The 20,645-nt window shown below is 38.1% G+C and overlaps 1 protein-coding gene across 2 annotated transcripts in view; it reads right to left on the reverse strand.

Moving 5' to 3' along the window:
- LOC124178615 (annulin) overlaps positions 1-20,645 on the reverse strand; it is a 423,181-nt gene that overhangs the window by 353,910 nt on the left and 48,626 nt on the right. The window contains exons 1-2 of one of the 2 annotated variants that reach the window (XM_046563406.1): positions 6,566-6,653; positions 2,378-2,568 (exon numbers count right to left, since the gene is read on the reverse strand). In XM_046563406.1, coding sequence (XP_046419362.1) covers positions 2,378-2,548 — 171 coding nt within the window. In that variant the 5' untranslated portion in view covers positions 2,549-2,568; positions 6,566-6,653. Of the gene's footprint in view, positions 1-2,377; positions 2,569-6,565; positions 6,916-20,645 lie in introns of those variants that run through there. The other variant, XM_046562524.1, reaches the window with a different exon arrangement.

Consider the following 20,645-nt stretch of genomic DNA (forward strand, 5'->3'; position numbering starts at 1 on the left):
AGAAAAGAAAGGCATACCTATTATGGCTACACGCAGATTACAGAGATATGCAGATTTTCTAAAGGCCTTCCAGTACGAAATAAAACACGTAAAATCAAAAGATAATAGTGCAGACGGCTTATCGCGTTCACCGATACCTCTAGACAACAAAAATAACAGTGTTAATGAATCGGTAGAGTACACATATCTCAATTATGTAGAACAAGAATCATACACCTGCTTAGATAGTAAATTAATTGCTAAAGAAACAAGAAAAGATAAACAATTATCCAAAATAATTTTATTTCTAAAAAATGGTTGGCCCAACAAAAAACTGATCTCAAGTGAACTAAAAACTTACCACATAAAAAAAGACGAATTAATGGTCGAACAAGACTGCTTCATGTGGGGATATCGGGTTATAGTACTGTCAAAATTGAGAAAAACAATATTAGCCAAATTACATGCCTCACATACCGGCATTGTAAAAATGAAATCTACAGCAAGATCATTTTTGTGGTGGCCCAACACCGACAAAGACATAGAAGACATAGCCCGTTCTTGTAGTGACTGTATTGAAGTGGGTGACAACCCAGTTAAAAGCGAATTAAACTCATGGAAATGGCCAGACATAACATGGCTAAGAGTTCACACAGACTTCATAGGATCATACAAAGGGTACACTTTTCTCTTATTGATTGACGCGAAAACAAAGTGGCCAGAAGTGTTTCAAATGAAATCAACAAATGCATCTAAATGCATAGAAATGTTTCGAAAAGTTTTCTCACGTTTTGGTGTCCCACTTCAAATATAGTAAGCGACAATGGCCCACAATATACATGTAAAGAATTTTCAGAGTTCGTAAAAAAACTAGGAATCAAACATATTTTCAGCAGTAAAATATCCAACATCCAATGGGGCAGCTAAAAACGTTGTCAAAACATTCAAAAGAAAACTGAAAATTCTATTAAATAAGGGACAAAATGTACAGATCGCTATTGATAACATATTATTCGACTACAGAACCTCAAAACACTGTACAACAGGCGAAACGCCAGCTAAATTAATGCTAGGTAGACAACTACGCACCGAATTTGATTTGATACGTCTCAATATACAAATCGAAAATAATTTTGAATTAGATAGGCAAGCTCGGAACTCAAGAGCGAAGAGAAAAATAATATTTCAACCGTATGAAAAAGTATGGCCAAAAGACTTTAGTATCAACTCACCTTAATGGGTCCCAGCTACAGTGTATAAAAAGCTAGGGCCAGTAACATATAGAGTAAAACTTGAATCGGGACTTATCGTTAAGCGACATGCGGATCAATTACAAAAAACTTGTTGGAAATCCTCGAACTCGAATATAACACAAAATGACACCACGAAAATAGCGCCAAGAAGGTCTCCCAGATTAAATAAATAATTCTATTTGTAACTACGTCTTCGTCACAAATTAGTGGGGAAGAGTGTAGTGTTGGTATACAATACATGTAATGTAGTAATACAGTATCTATATATACGAGATATAAGCAGATAAGGAGTGGGGATAGACCCCCTAACTTCGACGTCTAATCACTCGTAATAAAGCCTCTCTCAGGTAAACACTTCTCTGTTCATTCTTCCTTCAATACATTACACATACCTTATCTAGAGTCTCGAAATTCATCGATTTGAGTTACCAGTGATTGTGCGTTGCTGTGACATATAAGTGATTTATCAGATTTAGGCAATGCAATACAGGGTAGAGTATTGCTTGACTTAGGATAATGGGGGCAAATTATAGATCCATGTTTATTCTCAAATCCCACGATAAGTGGTTCGAAATCACGCTCAGGCAGAACGACCCCACTGGATAGGGCAACTGAATCTAGAGGGGTTTCAGTAGTAGTACCAGATAGTCAGCTACGAGGTCAAGGAAGGTCGCTAAGTTTGCGAACGCAATGGGTCGAATCGTCATTATCTTTTCTTAGGTGAACTGCTCCATTCCTGACCCAGATGTGTTTGTATCCATGTTGACGGGCAAACAGACGGCTAGCATTGTAGAGTTACAGTTCAGATGACGTAAGTGGTACAGTGATATATACACGACTGTTAGGCAAGTTGGAGTCGATGTTTTTTGCTGAAAAGTCCTTTAAAATGCGTTTCTTGTCGATCCACATCTTACACTTTATAGAGGAAGCAAACTTAACAATGAGTGGCTGAGGTTTACCCTCAGGATCAGGAATGTGAAAGGCTGCAGTTACGTCATAAGCTGTGTCAGAGATCCGAAGTGCCGCAGCGATACGAGACACCTCACCGAGTGCTGAAGTGTCAGCAATATCAGGAAGACCTGTTATAAATATTTCAAACTCACGTTGTTTCTAGAAGGAATTAAATCGAGCTGATCATTTCTCACATGACTTAGATGTGTTCCGATAATTCGAAGTTTCAGCTCGTAAGGCACTGCACTCGTCAACAAGCTTCTGAGCACGATCATCCGCAGCGCCGTCACGTTTTTCGAGAGAAAGAAAGCGAGCATTGAATGCCTCATTCGCAAGGGCGAGTTTGTCGATTTTAGTAACCGCATCTTGTGTGGTTACGGCAATCCTGTCAATTTTAACAGAAACATGGTCAAGACAGGATTTCATATTATTTATGGAAGACAGCTTAGAATTCATTTTGCTGACGGCCCTAGTGACGTTGAGGATATCCCTGGAGAGAGACGCTCAGGAAATCGTATCTAATTCGGTGCGAGACAAAGTAGGTTGACCCTGATTGGTATTTTCAGTCGCCATGTTGAAAGGATTAGGTTGGCGCTGCTGATCTACTCCAAATGTGGAAGACGCGATAGATAAGCTCGAAAGTGGAGTGTCAATAACGCATCTGTGGCAGGCATATCGAAAGTTTACGGACCGTATGACTTTAAACGGGAGAGACAGATGATTTTTTACGCATCTATATATAATGAAAAACGCGTGCACATCCACCTTGGCAATGAATTTCGCTGCTACACACGGATCACCCACATTTACCACAGTTTAGCGTCATGTATATGAACTTGGGCGTGGGAGAATTGACAGGGTACAATCAAGAGTTAGTGTCAGTGTTTGATCACCGTGCTAATCACTTGCTATAAACAGCACACAGCTTAATCATACACATGGCCCATATACCCATGGAACATATGCACAGGGATTGTCACGAAATTTCGAGGCACATTAGATACTTGAAGACCTAGTACTGCTGAGAGAAAGTTTTCACTTGTACATAGAGTTCAAATAAAGGCAGATAGCAAAATACTAATGAAATTCATTTTAACAGTGAAAGAAGCGCTATCCATTGATACCAGGTAGAAAATGGGGTATTGCAGATGGACCGGATAACAAGCATAAAAGCAGGAGCAGATCAGAAACCCTATCAAGTCACGTACAAGCACAGAGAGAGAGAGAGAGAGAGAGAGAGAGAGAGAGAGACAGAGAGAGAGAGAAGTGTGAAAAAAAACATGAATTATCATAAAAATTGAAAATTCATTAGCATTTTGTGAATATTATTGTGAAAGAAATATAGTATAGTTAAAAGAATCCCACGATGACTCTCAACGGAATTATTTATTTGTTACATAAGCGGCGCGTACAGCTCCGCCCGCCGAGCCTCAAGCCCCCTACTGCGCTGCCCGGCATCATTTTCCCGACTACCAGCACTCGACGAACTTCAATATTTTCAATATACTTCGATATTTTTTTTTTGTTTCCGAAAATCAATTGAGATAATAATAAACAAAATCATGCTAAAACACTGTTATCTCCGGTTATAATCAAGAGATTTCTATTATTTTTTTTTACATATGACTCGTCCAAGGTATGGGAAGAAGAATCAATAATAATATTAACGGTAATGTATGTATTGTCGGAAATATATTGGTTTAGAAGCAAAAATTTTCTAAATCACCAAAAGTTGCCAATTTTGAGTATGAAATCTTATTTTCAATTTACGAAACGTAGTTTCTACGTACTGACACAATGATTTTTTCTAACCTCATAGGCCAACATGACCGGGAATGACAGCTGTTGTACGGATTTTGGCTTGTCGCGTATAGTTGTTTAACTGTACGACATAGGTAAGAAATCGTTGCACTGTTCTCTAGAGACCACATTCTATTATCTGTACCATGAGTTTTAAGGCCATACGTTAATTACTCATCTATTTATAACAAAAAATTAAAGAATTCATTCTATATGGTTTTTCTCATTTTGCGGCTGAACAAATAACGATAATTCACTGCGCAAAGGCTTGTTTCTTAGTAAATGATGAGACGAAAAACTTTCGTATTCACAGTTTATATGTGTAACCCATACAAAAATAGTTTATCCACAAAAGATGAATTTTAAATCGTTTAAACATTTTTTGCGGCCAAACCTGTACCTCACTTCTATGGGACCTTTGAGGATATATTTGTAGGGGTCGATTCTACCTATTAATATATTGGCCAACCCTAATTACGCCAGAGTAGAAGTCACTTGATCTAATGTCCAATTCGATGATGAAGCGTTGTTGTACGCTTATAAGCAGTCTGGCTGATTGCGTAAAATGTATGAGTGTATTGGCACGTGTGCGTTAAGCCCACCCTCGTTCACGGAAATACACGGTGAAGTAAACCAGAATAATTCCCTGTATGATACATGCATGGTTTGACGACGCAGACGACCTTTAAAATGGGGGTCCACCTTTCAGGATCAGCCAAACAAATCTCATCACTCCAGAAGTACATTTAGTCCGGAAGGTAGCGTTGCAAATATAAAAGTCATAGTACGCCGGCTGATATTAACATCGGTAGTTGATCTCATATCACTAATGAGTGAACCGACCGTCAGCTGTACAAGTAGCGGTCGGTGTTGGTGTGGGAGGTCGCGAAATTGGTAAAAAAATAAATAAAATCAGGTAATAGTACGCCGGCTGAAACTTATTGTAGAAATAGTTGACATTATACTAAGCTGAAAAAAAATAGTCAGTTGCATCGTGGAGGGGGGACTATGCGTCAGCTGCTCGCATGAACTTGTAAAAACAACTCAAAATTAAGTTATAGTAAGCTGGATGAAATTTAACTGGGTGATTGTTTAAATAATTACAAGTACAAAAACAATAATCAGCTGCGTGTTTAGCGGTGGAAAGACCGTCAGCTGACGCAGTAAAGATACAGATTATTTCAGCAATGCACAGTATCTTTCAGAGTCCAGCTGACAGAACTTCCCTCCCCGCACCCTGCTGACTGATATTTTCCGCAATCGTAATATTATTACCTATTGCCCTATCGTATTGTGAAATTTCAACCGGCATAGTGACGATTCAATGATAATTTTGGAAATTATATGTGTACACCAATATCGTACGAAAAAATTTTGTTTTTCCCTTTTTTATTGTTATACATGAACGAAATGCGTCATATGAAATAAAATAGCGTGTGAAATGGAAATAATATTAACTAAAATAAAAATAATTTAAAAACGACGAGATATAAGTATTGAAATTGGAAACTTGATAGAAATTAGTCGATGTCTGTTGTATCGCTGTCGTATTCATTATCCCATGAATCGTCATCGGGACTCTCCTGGATTAGATCGTACTCTTCGTCCTGTGTGGTATTATCTACTCGATTCAACAGAGAGACACGTACGCGCAAATGTGCGAAATTTTAGGAGGAAAGGTTCAGGTAGCCCGAAGATTGTGTTATGGACTCAACCGGCTCCAGAAACTATCTCTAAATATGTGTTATAAGGAAACAGCGTAGTAGCAATGCTCCAATATTTTTAAATTTTACTGTGTCAGCTAAACCACCGCTAAACACGCAGCTGATTATTGTTTTTCTACTTGTAATTATTTAAACAATCACCCAGTTAAATTTCATCCGGCGTACTATAACTTTATTTTATGCGTTTTTTTACAAGTTCATGCGAGCAGCTGACGTATAGTCCCCCCCTCCACGATGCAGCTGACTATTTTTCTTCAGCTCAGCATAATGTCAACTATTTCTGAAAACAGTTTCAGCCGGCGTGCTATTGCTTGATTTTTTTTTTCACTATTTTCGCGACCTCCCACACCCACACCCACCGCGGGCGCGTCAGCTGACGGTGGGTTCACTTATTAGTGATTCGAGATCTATTGAAAAAGATGGTAATCGATCGGCGTAAAAACACTACCTAAAATGCAACGCTACCTCCCGGACTAACTGTACTCTTATAGATATAGGTTATAACCATATTAGACTACGTACTGAAGACCTAGGTAAGGCATGCGAACAAGAAGTTTGCCGTTTGCTCAGACGGTTAAAGTATTGAAGCATCGCCAAAATGATTTCACTTGGTAAAAGAAAAGCAGAGCTATTCTGGAGTGTTCGCAATCAAAAATAGACCTAGCCTGCTATGGGTGATGTTAACTTAAGCATCCAGTAAACTCCTTGCAACAGTAATAATTATCTTGGCATAAATGCATTCACAGAATGACTGCACCATGTGGAACGATATGGAAATTTAACAATTTCATTTCAGTCCTGAAGCATGCCACAAACTAGATATTGTATAATCTGGTTTCGAATAAATAGAACACTCACTTTCAATTTCAACGTGTTACCGTCAAAATAATCTTCAACTGCATGCCATGGGCCTTCACTGTCACTTTCAGTTTTCAGAACTGGTGCTGCGACTAGGGTTCCATGTCCGTATTGTGGTTTTTCAACGCCATCCAGAGTGAATACCAATGAAATTGCATCGGTATTCGGATTGTATGCGCGTGACAGAATAAGTTTGATGTAGAACGGTTCTCCTCTGCGAATGATCAATCTGGCAGTATCATTCTTACGTCTTGATAATTCAAACCTTGACGTTCTATGGGCCTCCGCATTTTTCAGCACACATTGGTCTACGTTGACAACCGTCAGTATAGAAACTTCAGAATCTCCCCCTGGAATCAAGGATATTATTGGTTTTACAATACAATTCGTGAAATAGTGTCTCAAACATGAATTTATTATTGTTCGACGAAACTTGAATAGTACTTCATGTAGCATGGCCGTAAAGTCAGTATTTTTAAGCAAGTATTGGGATCATTGTTCCAATCAAAAATAGCCTACGGGTACGCGCTATATGATGTTTTTATAAAAAATCATGAAAAGCCAGTTTGACGCCAGTTGAGATCTGCACCTCGTACCCCGCAACAGAAGTCACAGCTGCCACATAGAGAAAAGGATGTACGACAATGCAATGTCTATAAAGCTAGGACCGCCACAACGGAATTTCACAGTAACACCAATTTTGTTGTTAAGGACGTTGCCTACTCCCGGCGGAACTGCTGCTTGCAGACGTTCACGCGATGCAAGTTTTCTCCGTCATTTATAAAGATATCGAACTTCTATTAAAAGCATTTTGAAGGCAAAGGAGCAATCTGTGTCGTGTATTTTTCCGAATTTCAAATTTTTTTTCGAAGCCGTAAAAAACAGCACTGAAAGTCAGCAAAGTTCCCGTTGTAATAAAACAAGAACGAATTTTTTTTCACAATTTTACGAAATACACGATACAGATAGATCCTTCACCTTTGATTTAGGACTAAGAGCAATAAAATCGAACTCAAGATTTGCGAGGAAACTTGCATGAGCTGAAGCATGAAACAGCGGATTTTCGCCGCGAAAAGCGATTGCTTGCTAGCGCCATCTCTGGCTTAAGCCGCCAGTCGTACGAACTAACGGCCGTAGCAGCATTCTGCATTTAACGCGTGCAAACCCGTAATTCAAACCGCGAGACGCGAGCGTTATTCGGTGTATTCTTCGTGATTAAATATTAGTAAAGTATCTAAAACTCTTTGATAAGTGTTCATCAGTCATTCGCTATGACTAAGATAAGGAAAGTGTTACGGAAAAGTAAGAAAAAGGGCCAGGGCTGGAAAAATTTAGCGGCTTATCAGCGGGAGAGGTTGAGGTAAATAGAATGGCATCAAGTTTGCTTACATAGACTTGATTGTTTTCATTTTCAGACGAACTAACTACCATGCACGTTTTATTAATTCAGAACACCATATTTTTCTAACAATTTCTTCGAATTATTATTTACCGTCCCTTTCTCAATGTGTGTTTTGTAAACCTATTCTTCGGAAAATCGTTTTCCATCTTTCGTCCACTCACGATTACAAACTTACCAATGATTTTTACCGCACACTGATCTACCTAACTGACTATTTGATTGTGATATTTGACTTCTACTGGCCAAGGTCAATGCACAATACACTAATGAATTGAAAACATGACGTACTATCGAAGACATTGTTGCAGCTTGAAGTTTCAGTGCCAGCCACGTTCGGTACGCTACATTCACGTTTCGAAATGAGCCAATTATTCAGCTCGATGAGACCTGAGACTTGACTCCAGCACTGATTCAGCTTCATCAGTTATGTTCGGGTCTTCTCCAAATTACGAAAAGGAAGTGGTGCTATTTCGTAGTTTGGACGCCGAAAGGACCGATCTTTGACAAAATTATTCGCGACGACAATTTTTGGAAATTAAAAATGGAAAATAAATTAGCAGACGTTTTTCATTTCTGCCTTTTGCCAGCAATAGTAGACTCCAAACGTGCTTGACAACTTCCGATTGGCGACCCTCCCCAAATAATTGAAGCTAGAAATTCTGCGGTCAAATCAAAAAACTCAACGACTGATGTTTCCATCCGTAAGAAAAAGAAAATGACAACCGACAGTACTAACGAGTAACTATACAGAAGTTTTTACATATTTGTATATTTTTCCTTTCATTTATACATAACCATTTCACAATAATGTCACACACAGAAAGCTATTCTTGATTCAAGAATATTTTATTTCTTAGATCAAGAGTATGCTATTTTTTTAATAAAAATATCACATATTCTTGAATGAAGAATACTCAGCACTTGATTCAAGAATATTTTAATTCTTGATTCAAGGATTGTTTTCTTTGTGTGCAGGCCATTTTTTTATTTTTTGTATTACAAATCAACCCTCGCATGTATATCCTGCTTGTTAAATTTTCATTTTTCAGTTACAGCCCATTCGAAAGTTTGCACGGATACAACGTGCTTTCACATTATGTTTTCAAGTTCAGAAATTAATGAATTTCTGAATAATGATCTTTCATATTCGCTTGCTGAATGTTTGCATTTTTCATTCCATAATATTCATTGAAACAGTTTATTTTGAAGATTCGTTCTATTTCTATAATAATTGTTTGTTATACCAATGAAACGTCATAACTGAAAGCGAAAAGTATGGTATTCAACGCGATCGAATGTATATATTTTATTTATTGACGCGCCATTACTTTTGATTATGTTTTGTACCGTAGAGTTTGCTGATTTTTAAATACGCCTTATCTATCAATTTCTAATATACTCCTGCATGTATAAGTCAATTTTTTTGATTTACTAATTTTCTTTTGAATATCTATCGATGTATGTAACACTTGTAATTTTTCCTGGCATGGTTGAGAGGTCGGGACGGGATAGAGTGGGTCTCTTCGTCGCAGCAACTCCCACGTGGTGAGACCTGGGTCATTGATAACAATGTATTTAGTAGGTATGCGCGATTCTAGATCGATCAACTCAAGAATCGAACTTTTGGGTCGAGAAAATAGATCTTTTGTATTGATACTTTACTAATCGATTTTTTCTAGAATCGATTCCAAGTTTGCAAGGATCGGATTAGGTTCTTAAATCTTTAATTAAAAAAAGTTTTGAAAGTCTATTTTGGCATTCTGTATCTTACGAATAATATAGGTTTGAGAATACAAAAGAATCGACCAATTTCTAGCGCTTAGTAAATCTAATATCACAACTAATAAAAAAAGCTTCCCACCTAGTCGGCTGGGTTTGTGTAATATGTGTATAAGAACTACTGCTGTGATAAACAAATATGACCCAAAGCAAACTATTGTTAAATATCAAAACTGTTGAATAAGTACTACATTTGTGTGACACGATTTTTAATCTCCAATATAGACACCGGTTTCCATTTAAACTAAAAAGTAAAAATAACGATGGATCTTCTGAAGATCAGTCTTTTGTATCCGATTTTTTGGATGAATCAATTTTTCCAAAATCAATTCGAATCGATTCTCAGAATCGATATTTTGCTTGAGATCGCCCATCCCTAGTATTTAGTCATGAATTAGCTAACTGCTGTTTCGGGTAATTTCTCTTGTAATATTTTTCACTTTACTGTAACGAGTTATGCGATAGATCTCTTGAAAACTCGAAGATTATTCAATGATTTCTGTAACTTATTATTATTTGCATAAGCAATAAATATTTGAAATAATATGGATACGTGCCAACCTCTCCTTGGATCAACATATCCTAATCTCATTAACAACGCGAAACTCATACGGGCTTCCAGTTATATTCCTCGCACGTCAGAACTTCAGAACGTTCAAGTGCAAGCGGCCTGGTCCTAACGGAGCGCAAAGTGGGGGGCCATAGCACGCGAGGGGCACAGACTTAAGTCCTGCCTACTCTTCCCCTTGGCCGCCTGGCTTGAATCGCGCGGGAAGCCAAACTTGCCGCGCGAGCTCGGTAGGCAACGTCCTTAAAGGTTCTTTAAAGGCTATTTAAGTGCTCATCGTCGATTTTGCGGCTCCACAACTTGCGCCACCAAAAAAAAAACGTGTAAAAAATTTTTCCGATTGTGTAGGAATTAACGGCTATTCAAAGGCTCTCGCTCCACCACTTGTCCCAAAAAACACCCCTGATGAAGGATGTTTCGATTGTTTGTCTCGGAAAGTGTGAAATTTATTGGTAAGTAGCTCAGGATGACTCTCTGACTTATAGGCTTTTCTGATACATAAGGTGCGATTTGACGGCTCCACCCTTGTTTCGTAAAAACCACTCTTTTGTATCCAAAACTGCCAGATCTGATCATAGACTTAAATTATAGCATCGAAATCGATCGGAGATCATTCTGCGATCTAGACGCTCTCGAGATATGTCATGTAAGATTTAACGGCTCCATCTTTTCAGCAAACCAATATGTAACTAATACATATGCGTAAGAGCACTTGCAGGTATTAGAGTGATATGATATAATAATGTATATGGTATACCCACGGTATTACATACAGGTCCGGAAACTAGTAGGGTGGGGAATGACTCAGATAATGAGGTAAAACCGTGGTTGTCGTCTTCGCCGTCTGCAGCGCTGCCCCCTCGGGGTGAGCCAATCATAAATCAGATCCGAACAGCTGATTTTTCGGAATCAACAATCCTGGATAACACTCAAAAATGAAGAAAGATGCGAATAAAAAATGATTGAGAAGTTTACTAGCATTCCATGGCGGGTGTGATAATTGTTTTATTTTAACGGAACCCTCAAATGTTTAACTCAATAAAATCCATAAACATCAAGCGAGGACTCACAACTTTTGAGACAGTTTGACACACACTTTACACTGAGTTATGGACTGTCAAAAACTTCGATGAGCAGGTTATCTTAGCGGTATATATTTGTATCTATCATACCCCGGGCCAATGGCGCCCCTAGCGGATAGATAGGAAACAAGACCGTGTGCCTCACTAACGGTGACACCCCCTACCACTCAAAAGTGCCGGAGTTACCAGACCTGTATGTAAGACCGTGGGTAGACCCCAAATCTTCACGATGTAACACTATTGTCACATAATGTGAGAACTGTAAACGATACATTATGCAAGCACCGCCAGAGAACAAAGTAATAAACATAGCGTACACATAATCTATTTTGAAATGAGTGATGTATTCTTCACGTAACATAACGTCTATAAACGATACCTAATATTGAAGGCACATCCCAGGAACGAAGTAATATAGCACAGGAGACATACAGGTGACATAATATCTTTTTAAATATGTTACGTATTTTGTGTGTTAAACAATGCACACAAATAACACAAAACAATGAATGCATCTGATTTGGACAAGAAAGCATTAATTATAATATTATACGATTAAATATGACGTGCATCATACTCATGGATAAACTGTAGGTAGGTATATCTGATCGCCCAATATTTCTGCAAGCTCATTTGAAAAGCTCTTAATTGATGCATATATACCCCAGGCAGCACATTCATATCCCAGTAACGTAACAAATACTTGAACCTTGTTCCTTCCGACATTACAGCTACATCACATGTGCTCTATATGTACCGTACATTTAGTCTAGTATGTCCGCCATAAAACATTATGGTAGCTATATAACAGACACTGAACAGAGATACGTATCAATGATATCACAGATGTGGATGAGATTCACATCCTTGCAAGTCCGATATGTATCATTTATGTTCTTATTTTTTGCATCCAGCGCATGGCAGTTATATTTTGCGGTGACAGATCAGATTCCTATTAGTCCAGTCGGAATGTACATGAATTTGGACGACTTCTATGCAACAGCCGTGCCAAATCGTAAATTTTTTTTTAAATAGTTTGGACCTCAAAGAATATAGTGTGAAATTTGTGGGATCGCAAAATGACGACTTTTGGCCGAAAAAATTATTTAAATAAACAAATGTCACTATTTTGATATTATTATCTCTGGAATGAGATTTATCGAAGAATATTTCCTACAAAAAATGTGCGCCATAAGAAAATCTACAAAATAAGTCCTATGCAAAAATCACGTAGAATTATTAGTTTGGCGGTAAATCACTGTTAAACAACAATTTTTCGAAAAATTTCTTATTGTATTTACGTGGTTTATTTATAAAGTACTGTTCTGAAACTCATCCACCACCTAAAAGAAACTGTCCTGAAGAGATATTGTCAAGTTTTATCCAGCCATGTTATATAGTTTAGCGACAATGACCGATTTTCGTAAATCCGGCGTGTCGATATAACACTTGTTCCACAAGACCGAGAAGGTCCAAAAAAATCAGGGTGATTCTTTTTAGCATGCACATTCAGGATTTAACTGAAAAGAATAGGTTTTTTAAAAAAAATCCATGTTTTTCGAGGATATAAAATTTTAGCTTATAAACAAATAGAAGTTAAGCCTTAAATATTTAAGTTATTCAAAATGTTCTTCAAGATTCTCATAGGTCTTAGCGAGACGCGTAATTTAAAAAAAAAGTCTCAATATCTTTATTACAAGCCAAGGATACAATCATTTTTACGTTTGTTTAATTTGTTACTGTTTAAATCAACATTTTCTCGAAATTCAAGTTCGCGGGCATTTGTAATAGTGTTAGAAGTAATATTTGATATTATAGAAACCGTTTTGAGCATTATTCTCATGGCAGATCATGATTGCATTCGGTCGCTCGCGCGCGGAATATACGGATGGCGGCGTCGGTGCCGCCGGGTGGCGTGGTGGGGGCCAACGTTTTGCCCCGCGGCTCCTCTCACGCAGCTTAGTTAACTATTTCCATATCTTCCTTATAAATTGTCGTAAATAAATTTTTTTTTCTAATTTCACGCAGTTTTTTCTCACGAATTCAAAAATGTTCGTTAAAATCAATATTTTTCAATACGTACCGAAATAACTAGTTTTTAAATTTAATGTTGATGTTGGGAGGCCTATAAATAATCTTATATTTGAAAGGTGAGGAAAACAAAAGTAAATTTGAATTCGTCGGTAATTTTATTTATTATCTCCAAAATTTTCAGCTTTACAAAAAATTTTTTAATGTTCGTTCGAATAACTGATATTTTTTTTCTTGTATATACATAGATGTATAAATTAGGTTGCAGTATTTTCTCACGTAAACACAATTCCTTAGAACACACAAAAAAAGAACTGCTCGAATATATGAAGTACGTTAGCAATAGTCTGTAATCTTTCTATCTAATAAAAAAGTTCTGAACAAATGAAAAAGAAGTAGCAACCGATAGAAAAGATGATAATAACAATAGTATAACAAATGTTATGATAACAATAGTATACGCATGAAGTTGACAGTGGAGTGAGATGCCGAAAACAAAACAAAAAGCATCTAGCAAAAAAAACTTCCTCTGACAGCTGTCATCGGCTGTTTATGACAGTCTTTCACAAATATCTTTATAGGTATTTGTTTCTGACACGCAAAAAAAACATGCAAACGAGAATTATCAAGATGATTCCCGACCGGAATTGCTTTTTCGCGCGCCGGCGTATTGTGTATACGGCACTCAAGATCGACACGCAGAGGTGAGACTGATTGTGATTATCATTTCAAATATATCATATATACTGGCAAACATGTCAGCAAAAGTCATGAAACAGAACTCGAGGAGAGTTATATCAGAGAAGAAGTAGGTTTTCTCGGATCCTGTAAATCCTTGATCCGGTTAACCACTAAGTAACGGCCTTCCCAGTTTCTTTGTAGTTTCGGACATCGTCCTTTCTGTCTTCGAGGTTGAAAGAGTCAGACAGAATCTCCGGGATTAAATTTTATATCCCTGGCTCGAATATCATACCGAGTTTTTAATTTGTCTGAAGCCATAGAAATTCTATTCATAGCAAAGCTATGAATTTCTTCTACTATGGGGAAAATAATAACTATAGCAAAATAAGTCGCCAAATGCAATTGGGGATGCATGGCATCGGGGGTTTTGTACATGTGAGTGGATTCGTTTACGAAAACAATCTAATCAGACCTGCATAGGGAGCCAATAGCAATGTCGGGTTGATCGGAAACAACCGATCAACAGTTGCAGACCTGTCAGCAAATCAGCATAAATGAATTCACCTGTCTAATAGACAATGCATAAGGAAATAGTGAGGCGCGCAACGCCGAAGTGGGGTTGGCGCGCGAAGCGCGCAGCAGCGAAGCGCCTAGTGGGTAAAAAAAAAAAAATTGATCGCGCCGCCCTCTAAAACGGATCCGAATGATGAAAGAAAATATACGCGAAGTCCCAGCTATGCCCGTGAAGAGGAAGACGTGGCTGTAAGCATTAACTTGAATTTAATTATTAATTTTTTTTCATGTTTGGAGAAATTTTGAATTTTCAAATCTAGTTTATTAGTCAATTTTTTTTAACGTTCTGAGACTATTGTATATTGGTATTCAATATACAGATGAAATAATAAGGTCCTCCATACTAGATTTGATGAGAGTTCAGTTCTACCATCCTATTATTTTGAAACAATAATTCGATTTAGCTGCTGTTGAACGTTTTTAATCACATCAAAATCGGACATGATCAATCAAAACGTAATATTCAAAAAAATGTACACATAAGATATCGATACCAGTTCGTTCAGTACGAATTTATTTATTTAAAACACAGAAATATCTCAAAAGATTGCATATTACAAGAATTTTACTTATATCGATCCGACTAAAAGTTTCGCATAACCGTCTCTTTTTTTGCATCGGGAAATTTTTTTCGGTACTCGCTTATAATCTGCAGTATGTATTGCTCTTGAGTTTCGTTTTTTGTCAAAATATTATTATCACTTTCGATTAAACAAACTGCCCTCTCTGCTACATCGTTAGCATCTTTTACATTCTTTACTATTTTTAAACCCTCTGTAAAATGTTTATCCTGAAACCACAAGGACGGATCTATTGTTAAAAATCCTCGATTGATATTGAATCTATCGAAAAAAATTCAGGGATTGCGAAGTTACAAAGTAGTCCATCTCTTTGTCTAATAAGTGATCGATGTTTTTCGGATTAATTTGGAATCGTGTCGAGCTGTTCTCATATGATCTTCCTTCACTCGAATTTATTTCAAACAACATTTCGCGCTTCACATCTGATGATAATTTTTCATCGAAAAATGCAATCGCAGCTGATTCAGGACTAAGGTACCATAAATGATTTTGTAACTTGAGCAATGTTACCCGAGATACATCAGCGTCAACTGATTTATAATTATGAAGCTTTTTCAAAAATTGCAAATCGTGGTTAGGAGCCTGAGGTGTAAGTGGAGCCGTGAACCAAGCCCTCACATAGATTATCATGATGAAAATACATACATCCCAAAGTGCCTTCTCTTCTTTTTTTGTCAGTTTGAATACCTCGCGAAATAAATAGATTTTTATACAATATCTCGCTTTGGACATCCATCGTGCATGATGATATGCGCCTGGAAATCTGAATCTAACACCGCGAAATGGAATAACACCGAGGAATATTTGCGTTAATTCTAGAAGTTCCTTATAATCGTCTCTTGGTTGCATATTTGTCAAAGTATCTTCAACGAAATAATTAATACTTTCAACATTGTCAATCAATACTTTCTGTACATTTCCACTCTCTATTCCGCTCTCATATTTACTCTTATCCAGCTGAGGCCAAGTTTCTTGGAACCTCTTGAATATGAGAACACTCGGACCAGAAGTTCCGGGAATTTTTTCCTCGAAGACACTTCTAAGAATTATTTCAAAAATTTGGTGTCGGCAAGGTAACAATAAATGATCTCGTTCCAACATTTGCTCTAAAAGAACTGCTGCGCCCTTTACCCCACCAAGATTGGCCGCCATCGTATCACATCACAAGGCCTTTACTGCATCGCAAAGCCCCCAATCCCCAAGAACTTCATAAATGGCTTTTGCTTGAGCTACTCCCGTTCCATTAACTAGCTTGGGTATTCCTAACAGTTGGTCAACATCGCCATTGGTGATGACAATGGGTAGCCTATCCAATACGTCACGCTTCAACGAATTAGGAAGCATTTTTCTATCCAAATGTAGAACGACTGAATTTACGTCGACATTTTTAAATAATGTCCTAATATTTTTTTCTTTTTTTTCCCGTAATTTTTGCGTATAACGCTGAATCGATGTTCTATTGATTATTGAAGAATCCAAATCATGACCTAATGATCGAGCTATAGCAGCAATCAGATGTACAGAATCTCTGTCGCTCAATTTACATTTGTCCAATGCCGCAACTAATTTTTTGTCAGTGAAACGGATCATTCCACGCGGTTTTTTGGGGATGGATGGCCCAGCATCATCCTCAACCTCGATAGAAGAAGAGTCATCTGTATCCTCTATGGAAATGTTTGAATAAGTTCCAACGCTTGTTTCGCTGAGACTTTGAAGAGAAACGCTTTCCGCGCTTGTCTCTAATTCCGCAAATCGATCTTGAAAATAAAATGAAAAATGAGCGGATGGTAATTCTTTACACTATTATTATTCGAACGAGATATGAAACTGTCACTAATAATTTTGAGAAAACTTACTCAATAATTCTTTTTCAGCGATGCTTCTTTTTAATCTTCGCGCTTTAATTACCTGTCTCTGCAATTTAGCTTTTCCTTTTGTATCATAGATGGTCTCGATTTCTCCAATGAATCCGATTCGCCTATCTTTTCTCTGATTTTTTAAAAAATCTTTTCCTCTCTCATCAATCATTTCGAGCACATTTCCGTGGGCAATATCGAACAGGTTATTGAACTGTGAGGTGAAATCTATTTCTCGTTTTTCGTTAAAACTCTGTCCATGATTTTTTTGTATCTTTCGCCAGTCTTCGTATAAGTTTTCCAATTTTTGTACACACCGATCCAACTTTCCTGTTGGCAAACGAGCTTTTGGTCAAAAAATCGTTGCTTCGTTTACCGTCAATGTTGAACTTTCACTTAAAGTTAATTTTAATTCTCGCAGATTGAAGAACAAATCTTTAAGAACTTGTAATCGAGACGGTAGCTTATTGCCGTAAATTTGCGCATCGACTTTGCCGATCAAACAAATATCCTGACAGAGAGTACGTGTTGATGCCATGATTCAATTGCCTTTAACTTCGTACAAAAATAAAATACAGTAATCGATAAGATTTGTCACAAGACATTACACGTACACTGTTTTCCCGCTCCGTATAACTTTGAAAATTATAGTGTCCCAATAATCCAGCACGACACAATATCTTTTTCTTTGCTTTTGTGGCGCCACCTCTTGGCGGCATGTGTCACTATGACGGGACTATCATTCGCTTTTTATGATCGACCGCCAAATTCAAAATAACAAATGAAAAAAACGTGGAGAGTACGTAGATTATTCTTAATAAAAATACCTTTTTGTTTATTTTCATCAAGTAAAATGTTGATGCCTTTATTTATTTATGCATCAATAGTAGGAAATCGGCAAAGTGAATAAAATTTTAACGTATAAATCGTTGTTACGATGATGCAAAAAAATTTTCACGTCAACATGTTGAAAAAAAAAATAACGACACCGATTATGAAAAAATAAGGAATCGTAGAAATTTTAGAAATAAGGAGAGGGGCTTATTCTACCAATATTTTCTATCGTTTGATTAACGATAGGCACACAAATAGATAGATAGACCTGTTATTATATGCAGAGTTGTAAAAATAGTAATGTAAAAGTAATGCAATACTCATTACTTTGAAGAATGTGTATTGGATAAGATCTCCATTACAAATTACAAAAGTAATGTCTAATGGATGAGTGTTCCATTAAAAATTAAAAAAAGTAATGTGTAATGGATAAATGATCCATTACAAATTACAAATGCAAAAAAAGTAATTTATAACGGAGAGTATTCCATTACAAATGGAAAAATTGCCGTACTCGCATAACGATTCGTGCAAAACAAACGCATGCAAATTAAAAACTTGTCATATTGCTACCTCGTCATTTTATTTCAGTCACTAAATGTTTCTTCTGGACAGAATTCCCCAATTTTGTCGATTTGCATACCTAATTGAATTCAAACTGTGCATTATCGAGATACACGGTGTTGAGTGTGTATGTGTATATATGTATATATAGCAAATTTTTCTCGCTAATAATTAATATGAGTCTTTCATATCGTTCAAACGGTCGGCTGGGTCTGGCCTAATTGGTTCAAATAATATGGTGTACTGAGATACACACATGAACAACCGCATACTGAAGTTTTTAATGTGCACATTGTGACATGACAAGCCTATGAAAATATACACGAGAGTTTAACTGGACTGTTGTTCTGGATAATCCTTGACCACGGGCCAGAACAAAAAAAGGTTCCGCAGCTTGGGAGGAACACGGAATCACACAGAGTCTACGAGAAGACGCCAACAGCACCACATTATACCTTGTAGTCTGCATTTCTGTTTCGTATCAATTGTGCCATACCTATAACAAAAAAGGAGAACAACATCTCCGAGGTTCGAAAATTATAAAACTGACTTCAACAAATGAACCGAGCCAAGGCCTAGTGGAACAAATAGAAGCAATAACAAATCAACGATGGTTCATGGAAGCAGCATCAATACATATTGACTATGGACGAATCTGGAAACGACGAGAAGCAAAGTGTTGTGGAGTGAACATGTTTGGCGTATCAAAAGGCGTATTTCAAACTGTGTTGATCGTATTTTAAACTGTATGACTGGATGGATGGATGGATGAGTGATTTTTAATTATTAACATTGACGAATTTATTCATACATTCACACCCTTCTCATTTATTCATTTTATAAAATAGGAATGTGTCCTTTTGGTTTTAACGACGTGTGATTCTTCATCAAATTCGTGTGATATAGATTAATGTTGGATCAATAATAGTTGATATCAATTTTGTATTTGTTAGACTGAAGATAAATGTTACAACACGTCAACAAGCCACATATACAAGTTTCAAATGTGCCTCTTCGTGACGAATTTCTAATATGTATTGTAACGTGGCAGTTCGGTTAGGCCTGCCTGTTGCAAGAGACTCCCTGAACCTTGGGCGAGATCCCGGAATCAGGGTTTAGAAAATCGAGTCGCGAAATAATCCTAGAGAGCGCCAGAACTGGAGTCACGCACCCGAGCTTCGACGGGGACGAAATAGCGCATTGCGACCAAGATATTTCAGGCTTTTATTTTTTTTTATTTTTTTTTGAGTGCACCGGCTACCCTCCAGCGACCAACTCCGACGCCGAACATCTTTCGAGGTAAGGCGAAACCACGGAGATCTCGCGGGAAGGACACCCAGGCTGCGGAGGGAGAGGCAACGCAGATCCCTGCAGCGCGGGAATCCAAGGCGGACGCGATTCCCGCTGGCAGCCGGCGCGCCGCAGCCTCCCCGCTCTCCCCGCCTACGCCCAACCGAGGCAACCGCAAGAGACCAGCGAGCGACGAGGGAGCACCACCCCGCCCAACCCTAGGACCCCGTAGAGCTGCGCGGGTGACGACATCGCGATCTAGCCTTAAGTTCTGCGCCGCGTCGCGACGACAGGTGCGCGGCAAGTTGCGCAATCCCCAAAATCGATGACAGATCGATTGTTGCGCATTCTTAGGGTGATGACGTCACGAAGGATTAGCGTGACGAGATCGGCGTTGCGACCATCCGAGATCACTCTAGTTGTGGCGGTTCACGAGAACTAGTGAACGTAGCGATTGTGCGTTTTTTTGTTGTTTTGGGTTTTGAGTTATTGCGAGGAAAATGGCCGGAAGAAACCACGAGGGAGTTGGCTCGTTTGTCTCGTGGATGTGGAGCGGTAAGCGCTGTTAACCTTCTTGCGAGAGAATCTCGAGAGATTATTAGTAAAGGCTTGCCGAGGACGGATAGCCAGTGAGGATTGGCGTTAGCGACTGTACTCGAGATTCTTTAGCCGATACATTTGCTTGGTGACCGTAGCCTGAGTTGCGCGTAAGGGAGTAGCGTTAATTTCGGGGTATCCAGGAGATCGAGTCGAGTCACGCGTTGAGTCGAGACATTATTGCCTCGAGTTTGAGTGTAACTGAAATCCGTTACACGGGGTCATTTTACTTCATCCGGTAC

The sequence above is a fragment of the Neodiprion fabricii genome, chromosome 1 (assembly GCF_021155785.1).
Source record: "Neodiprion fabricii isolate iyNeoFabr1 chromosome 1, iyNeoFabr1.1, whole genome shotgun sequence".
Lineage (NCBI taxonomy): Eukaryota > Metazoa > Arthropoda > Insecta > Hymenoptera > Diprionidae > Neodiprion > Neodiprion fabricii.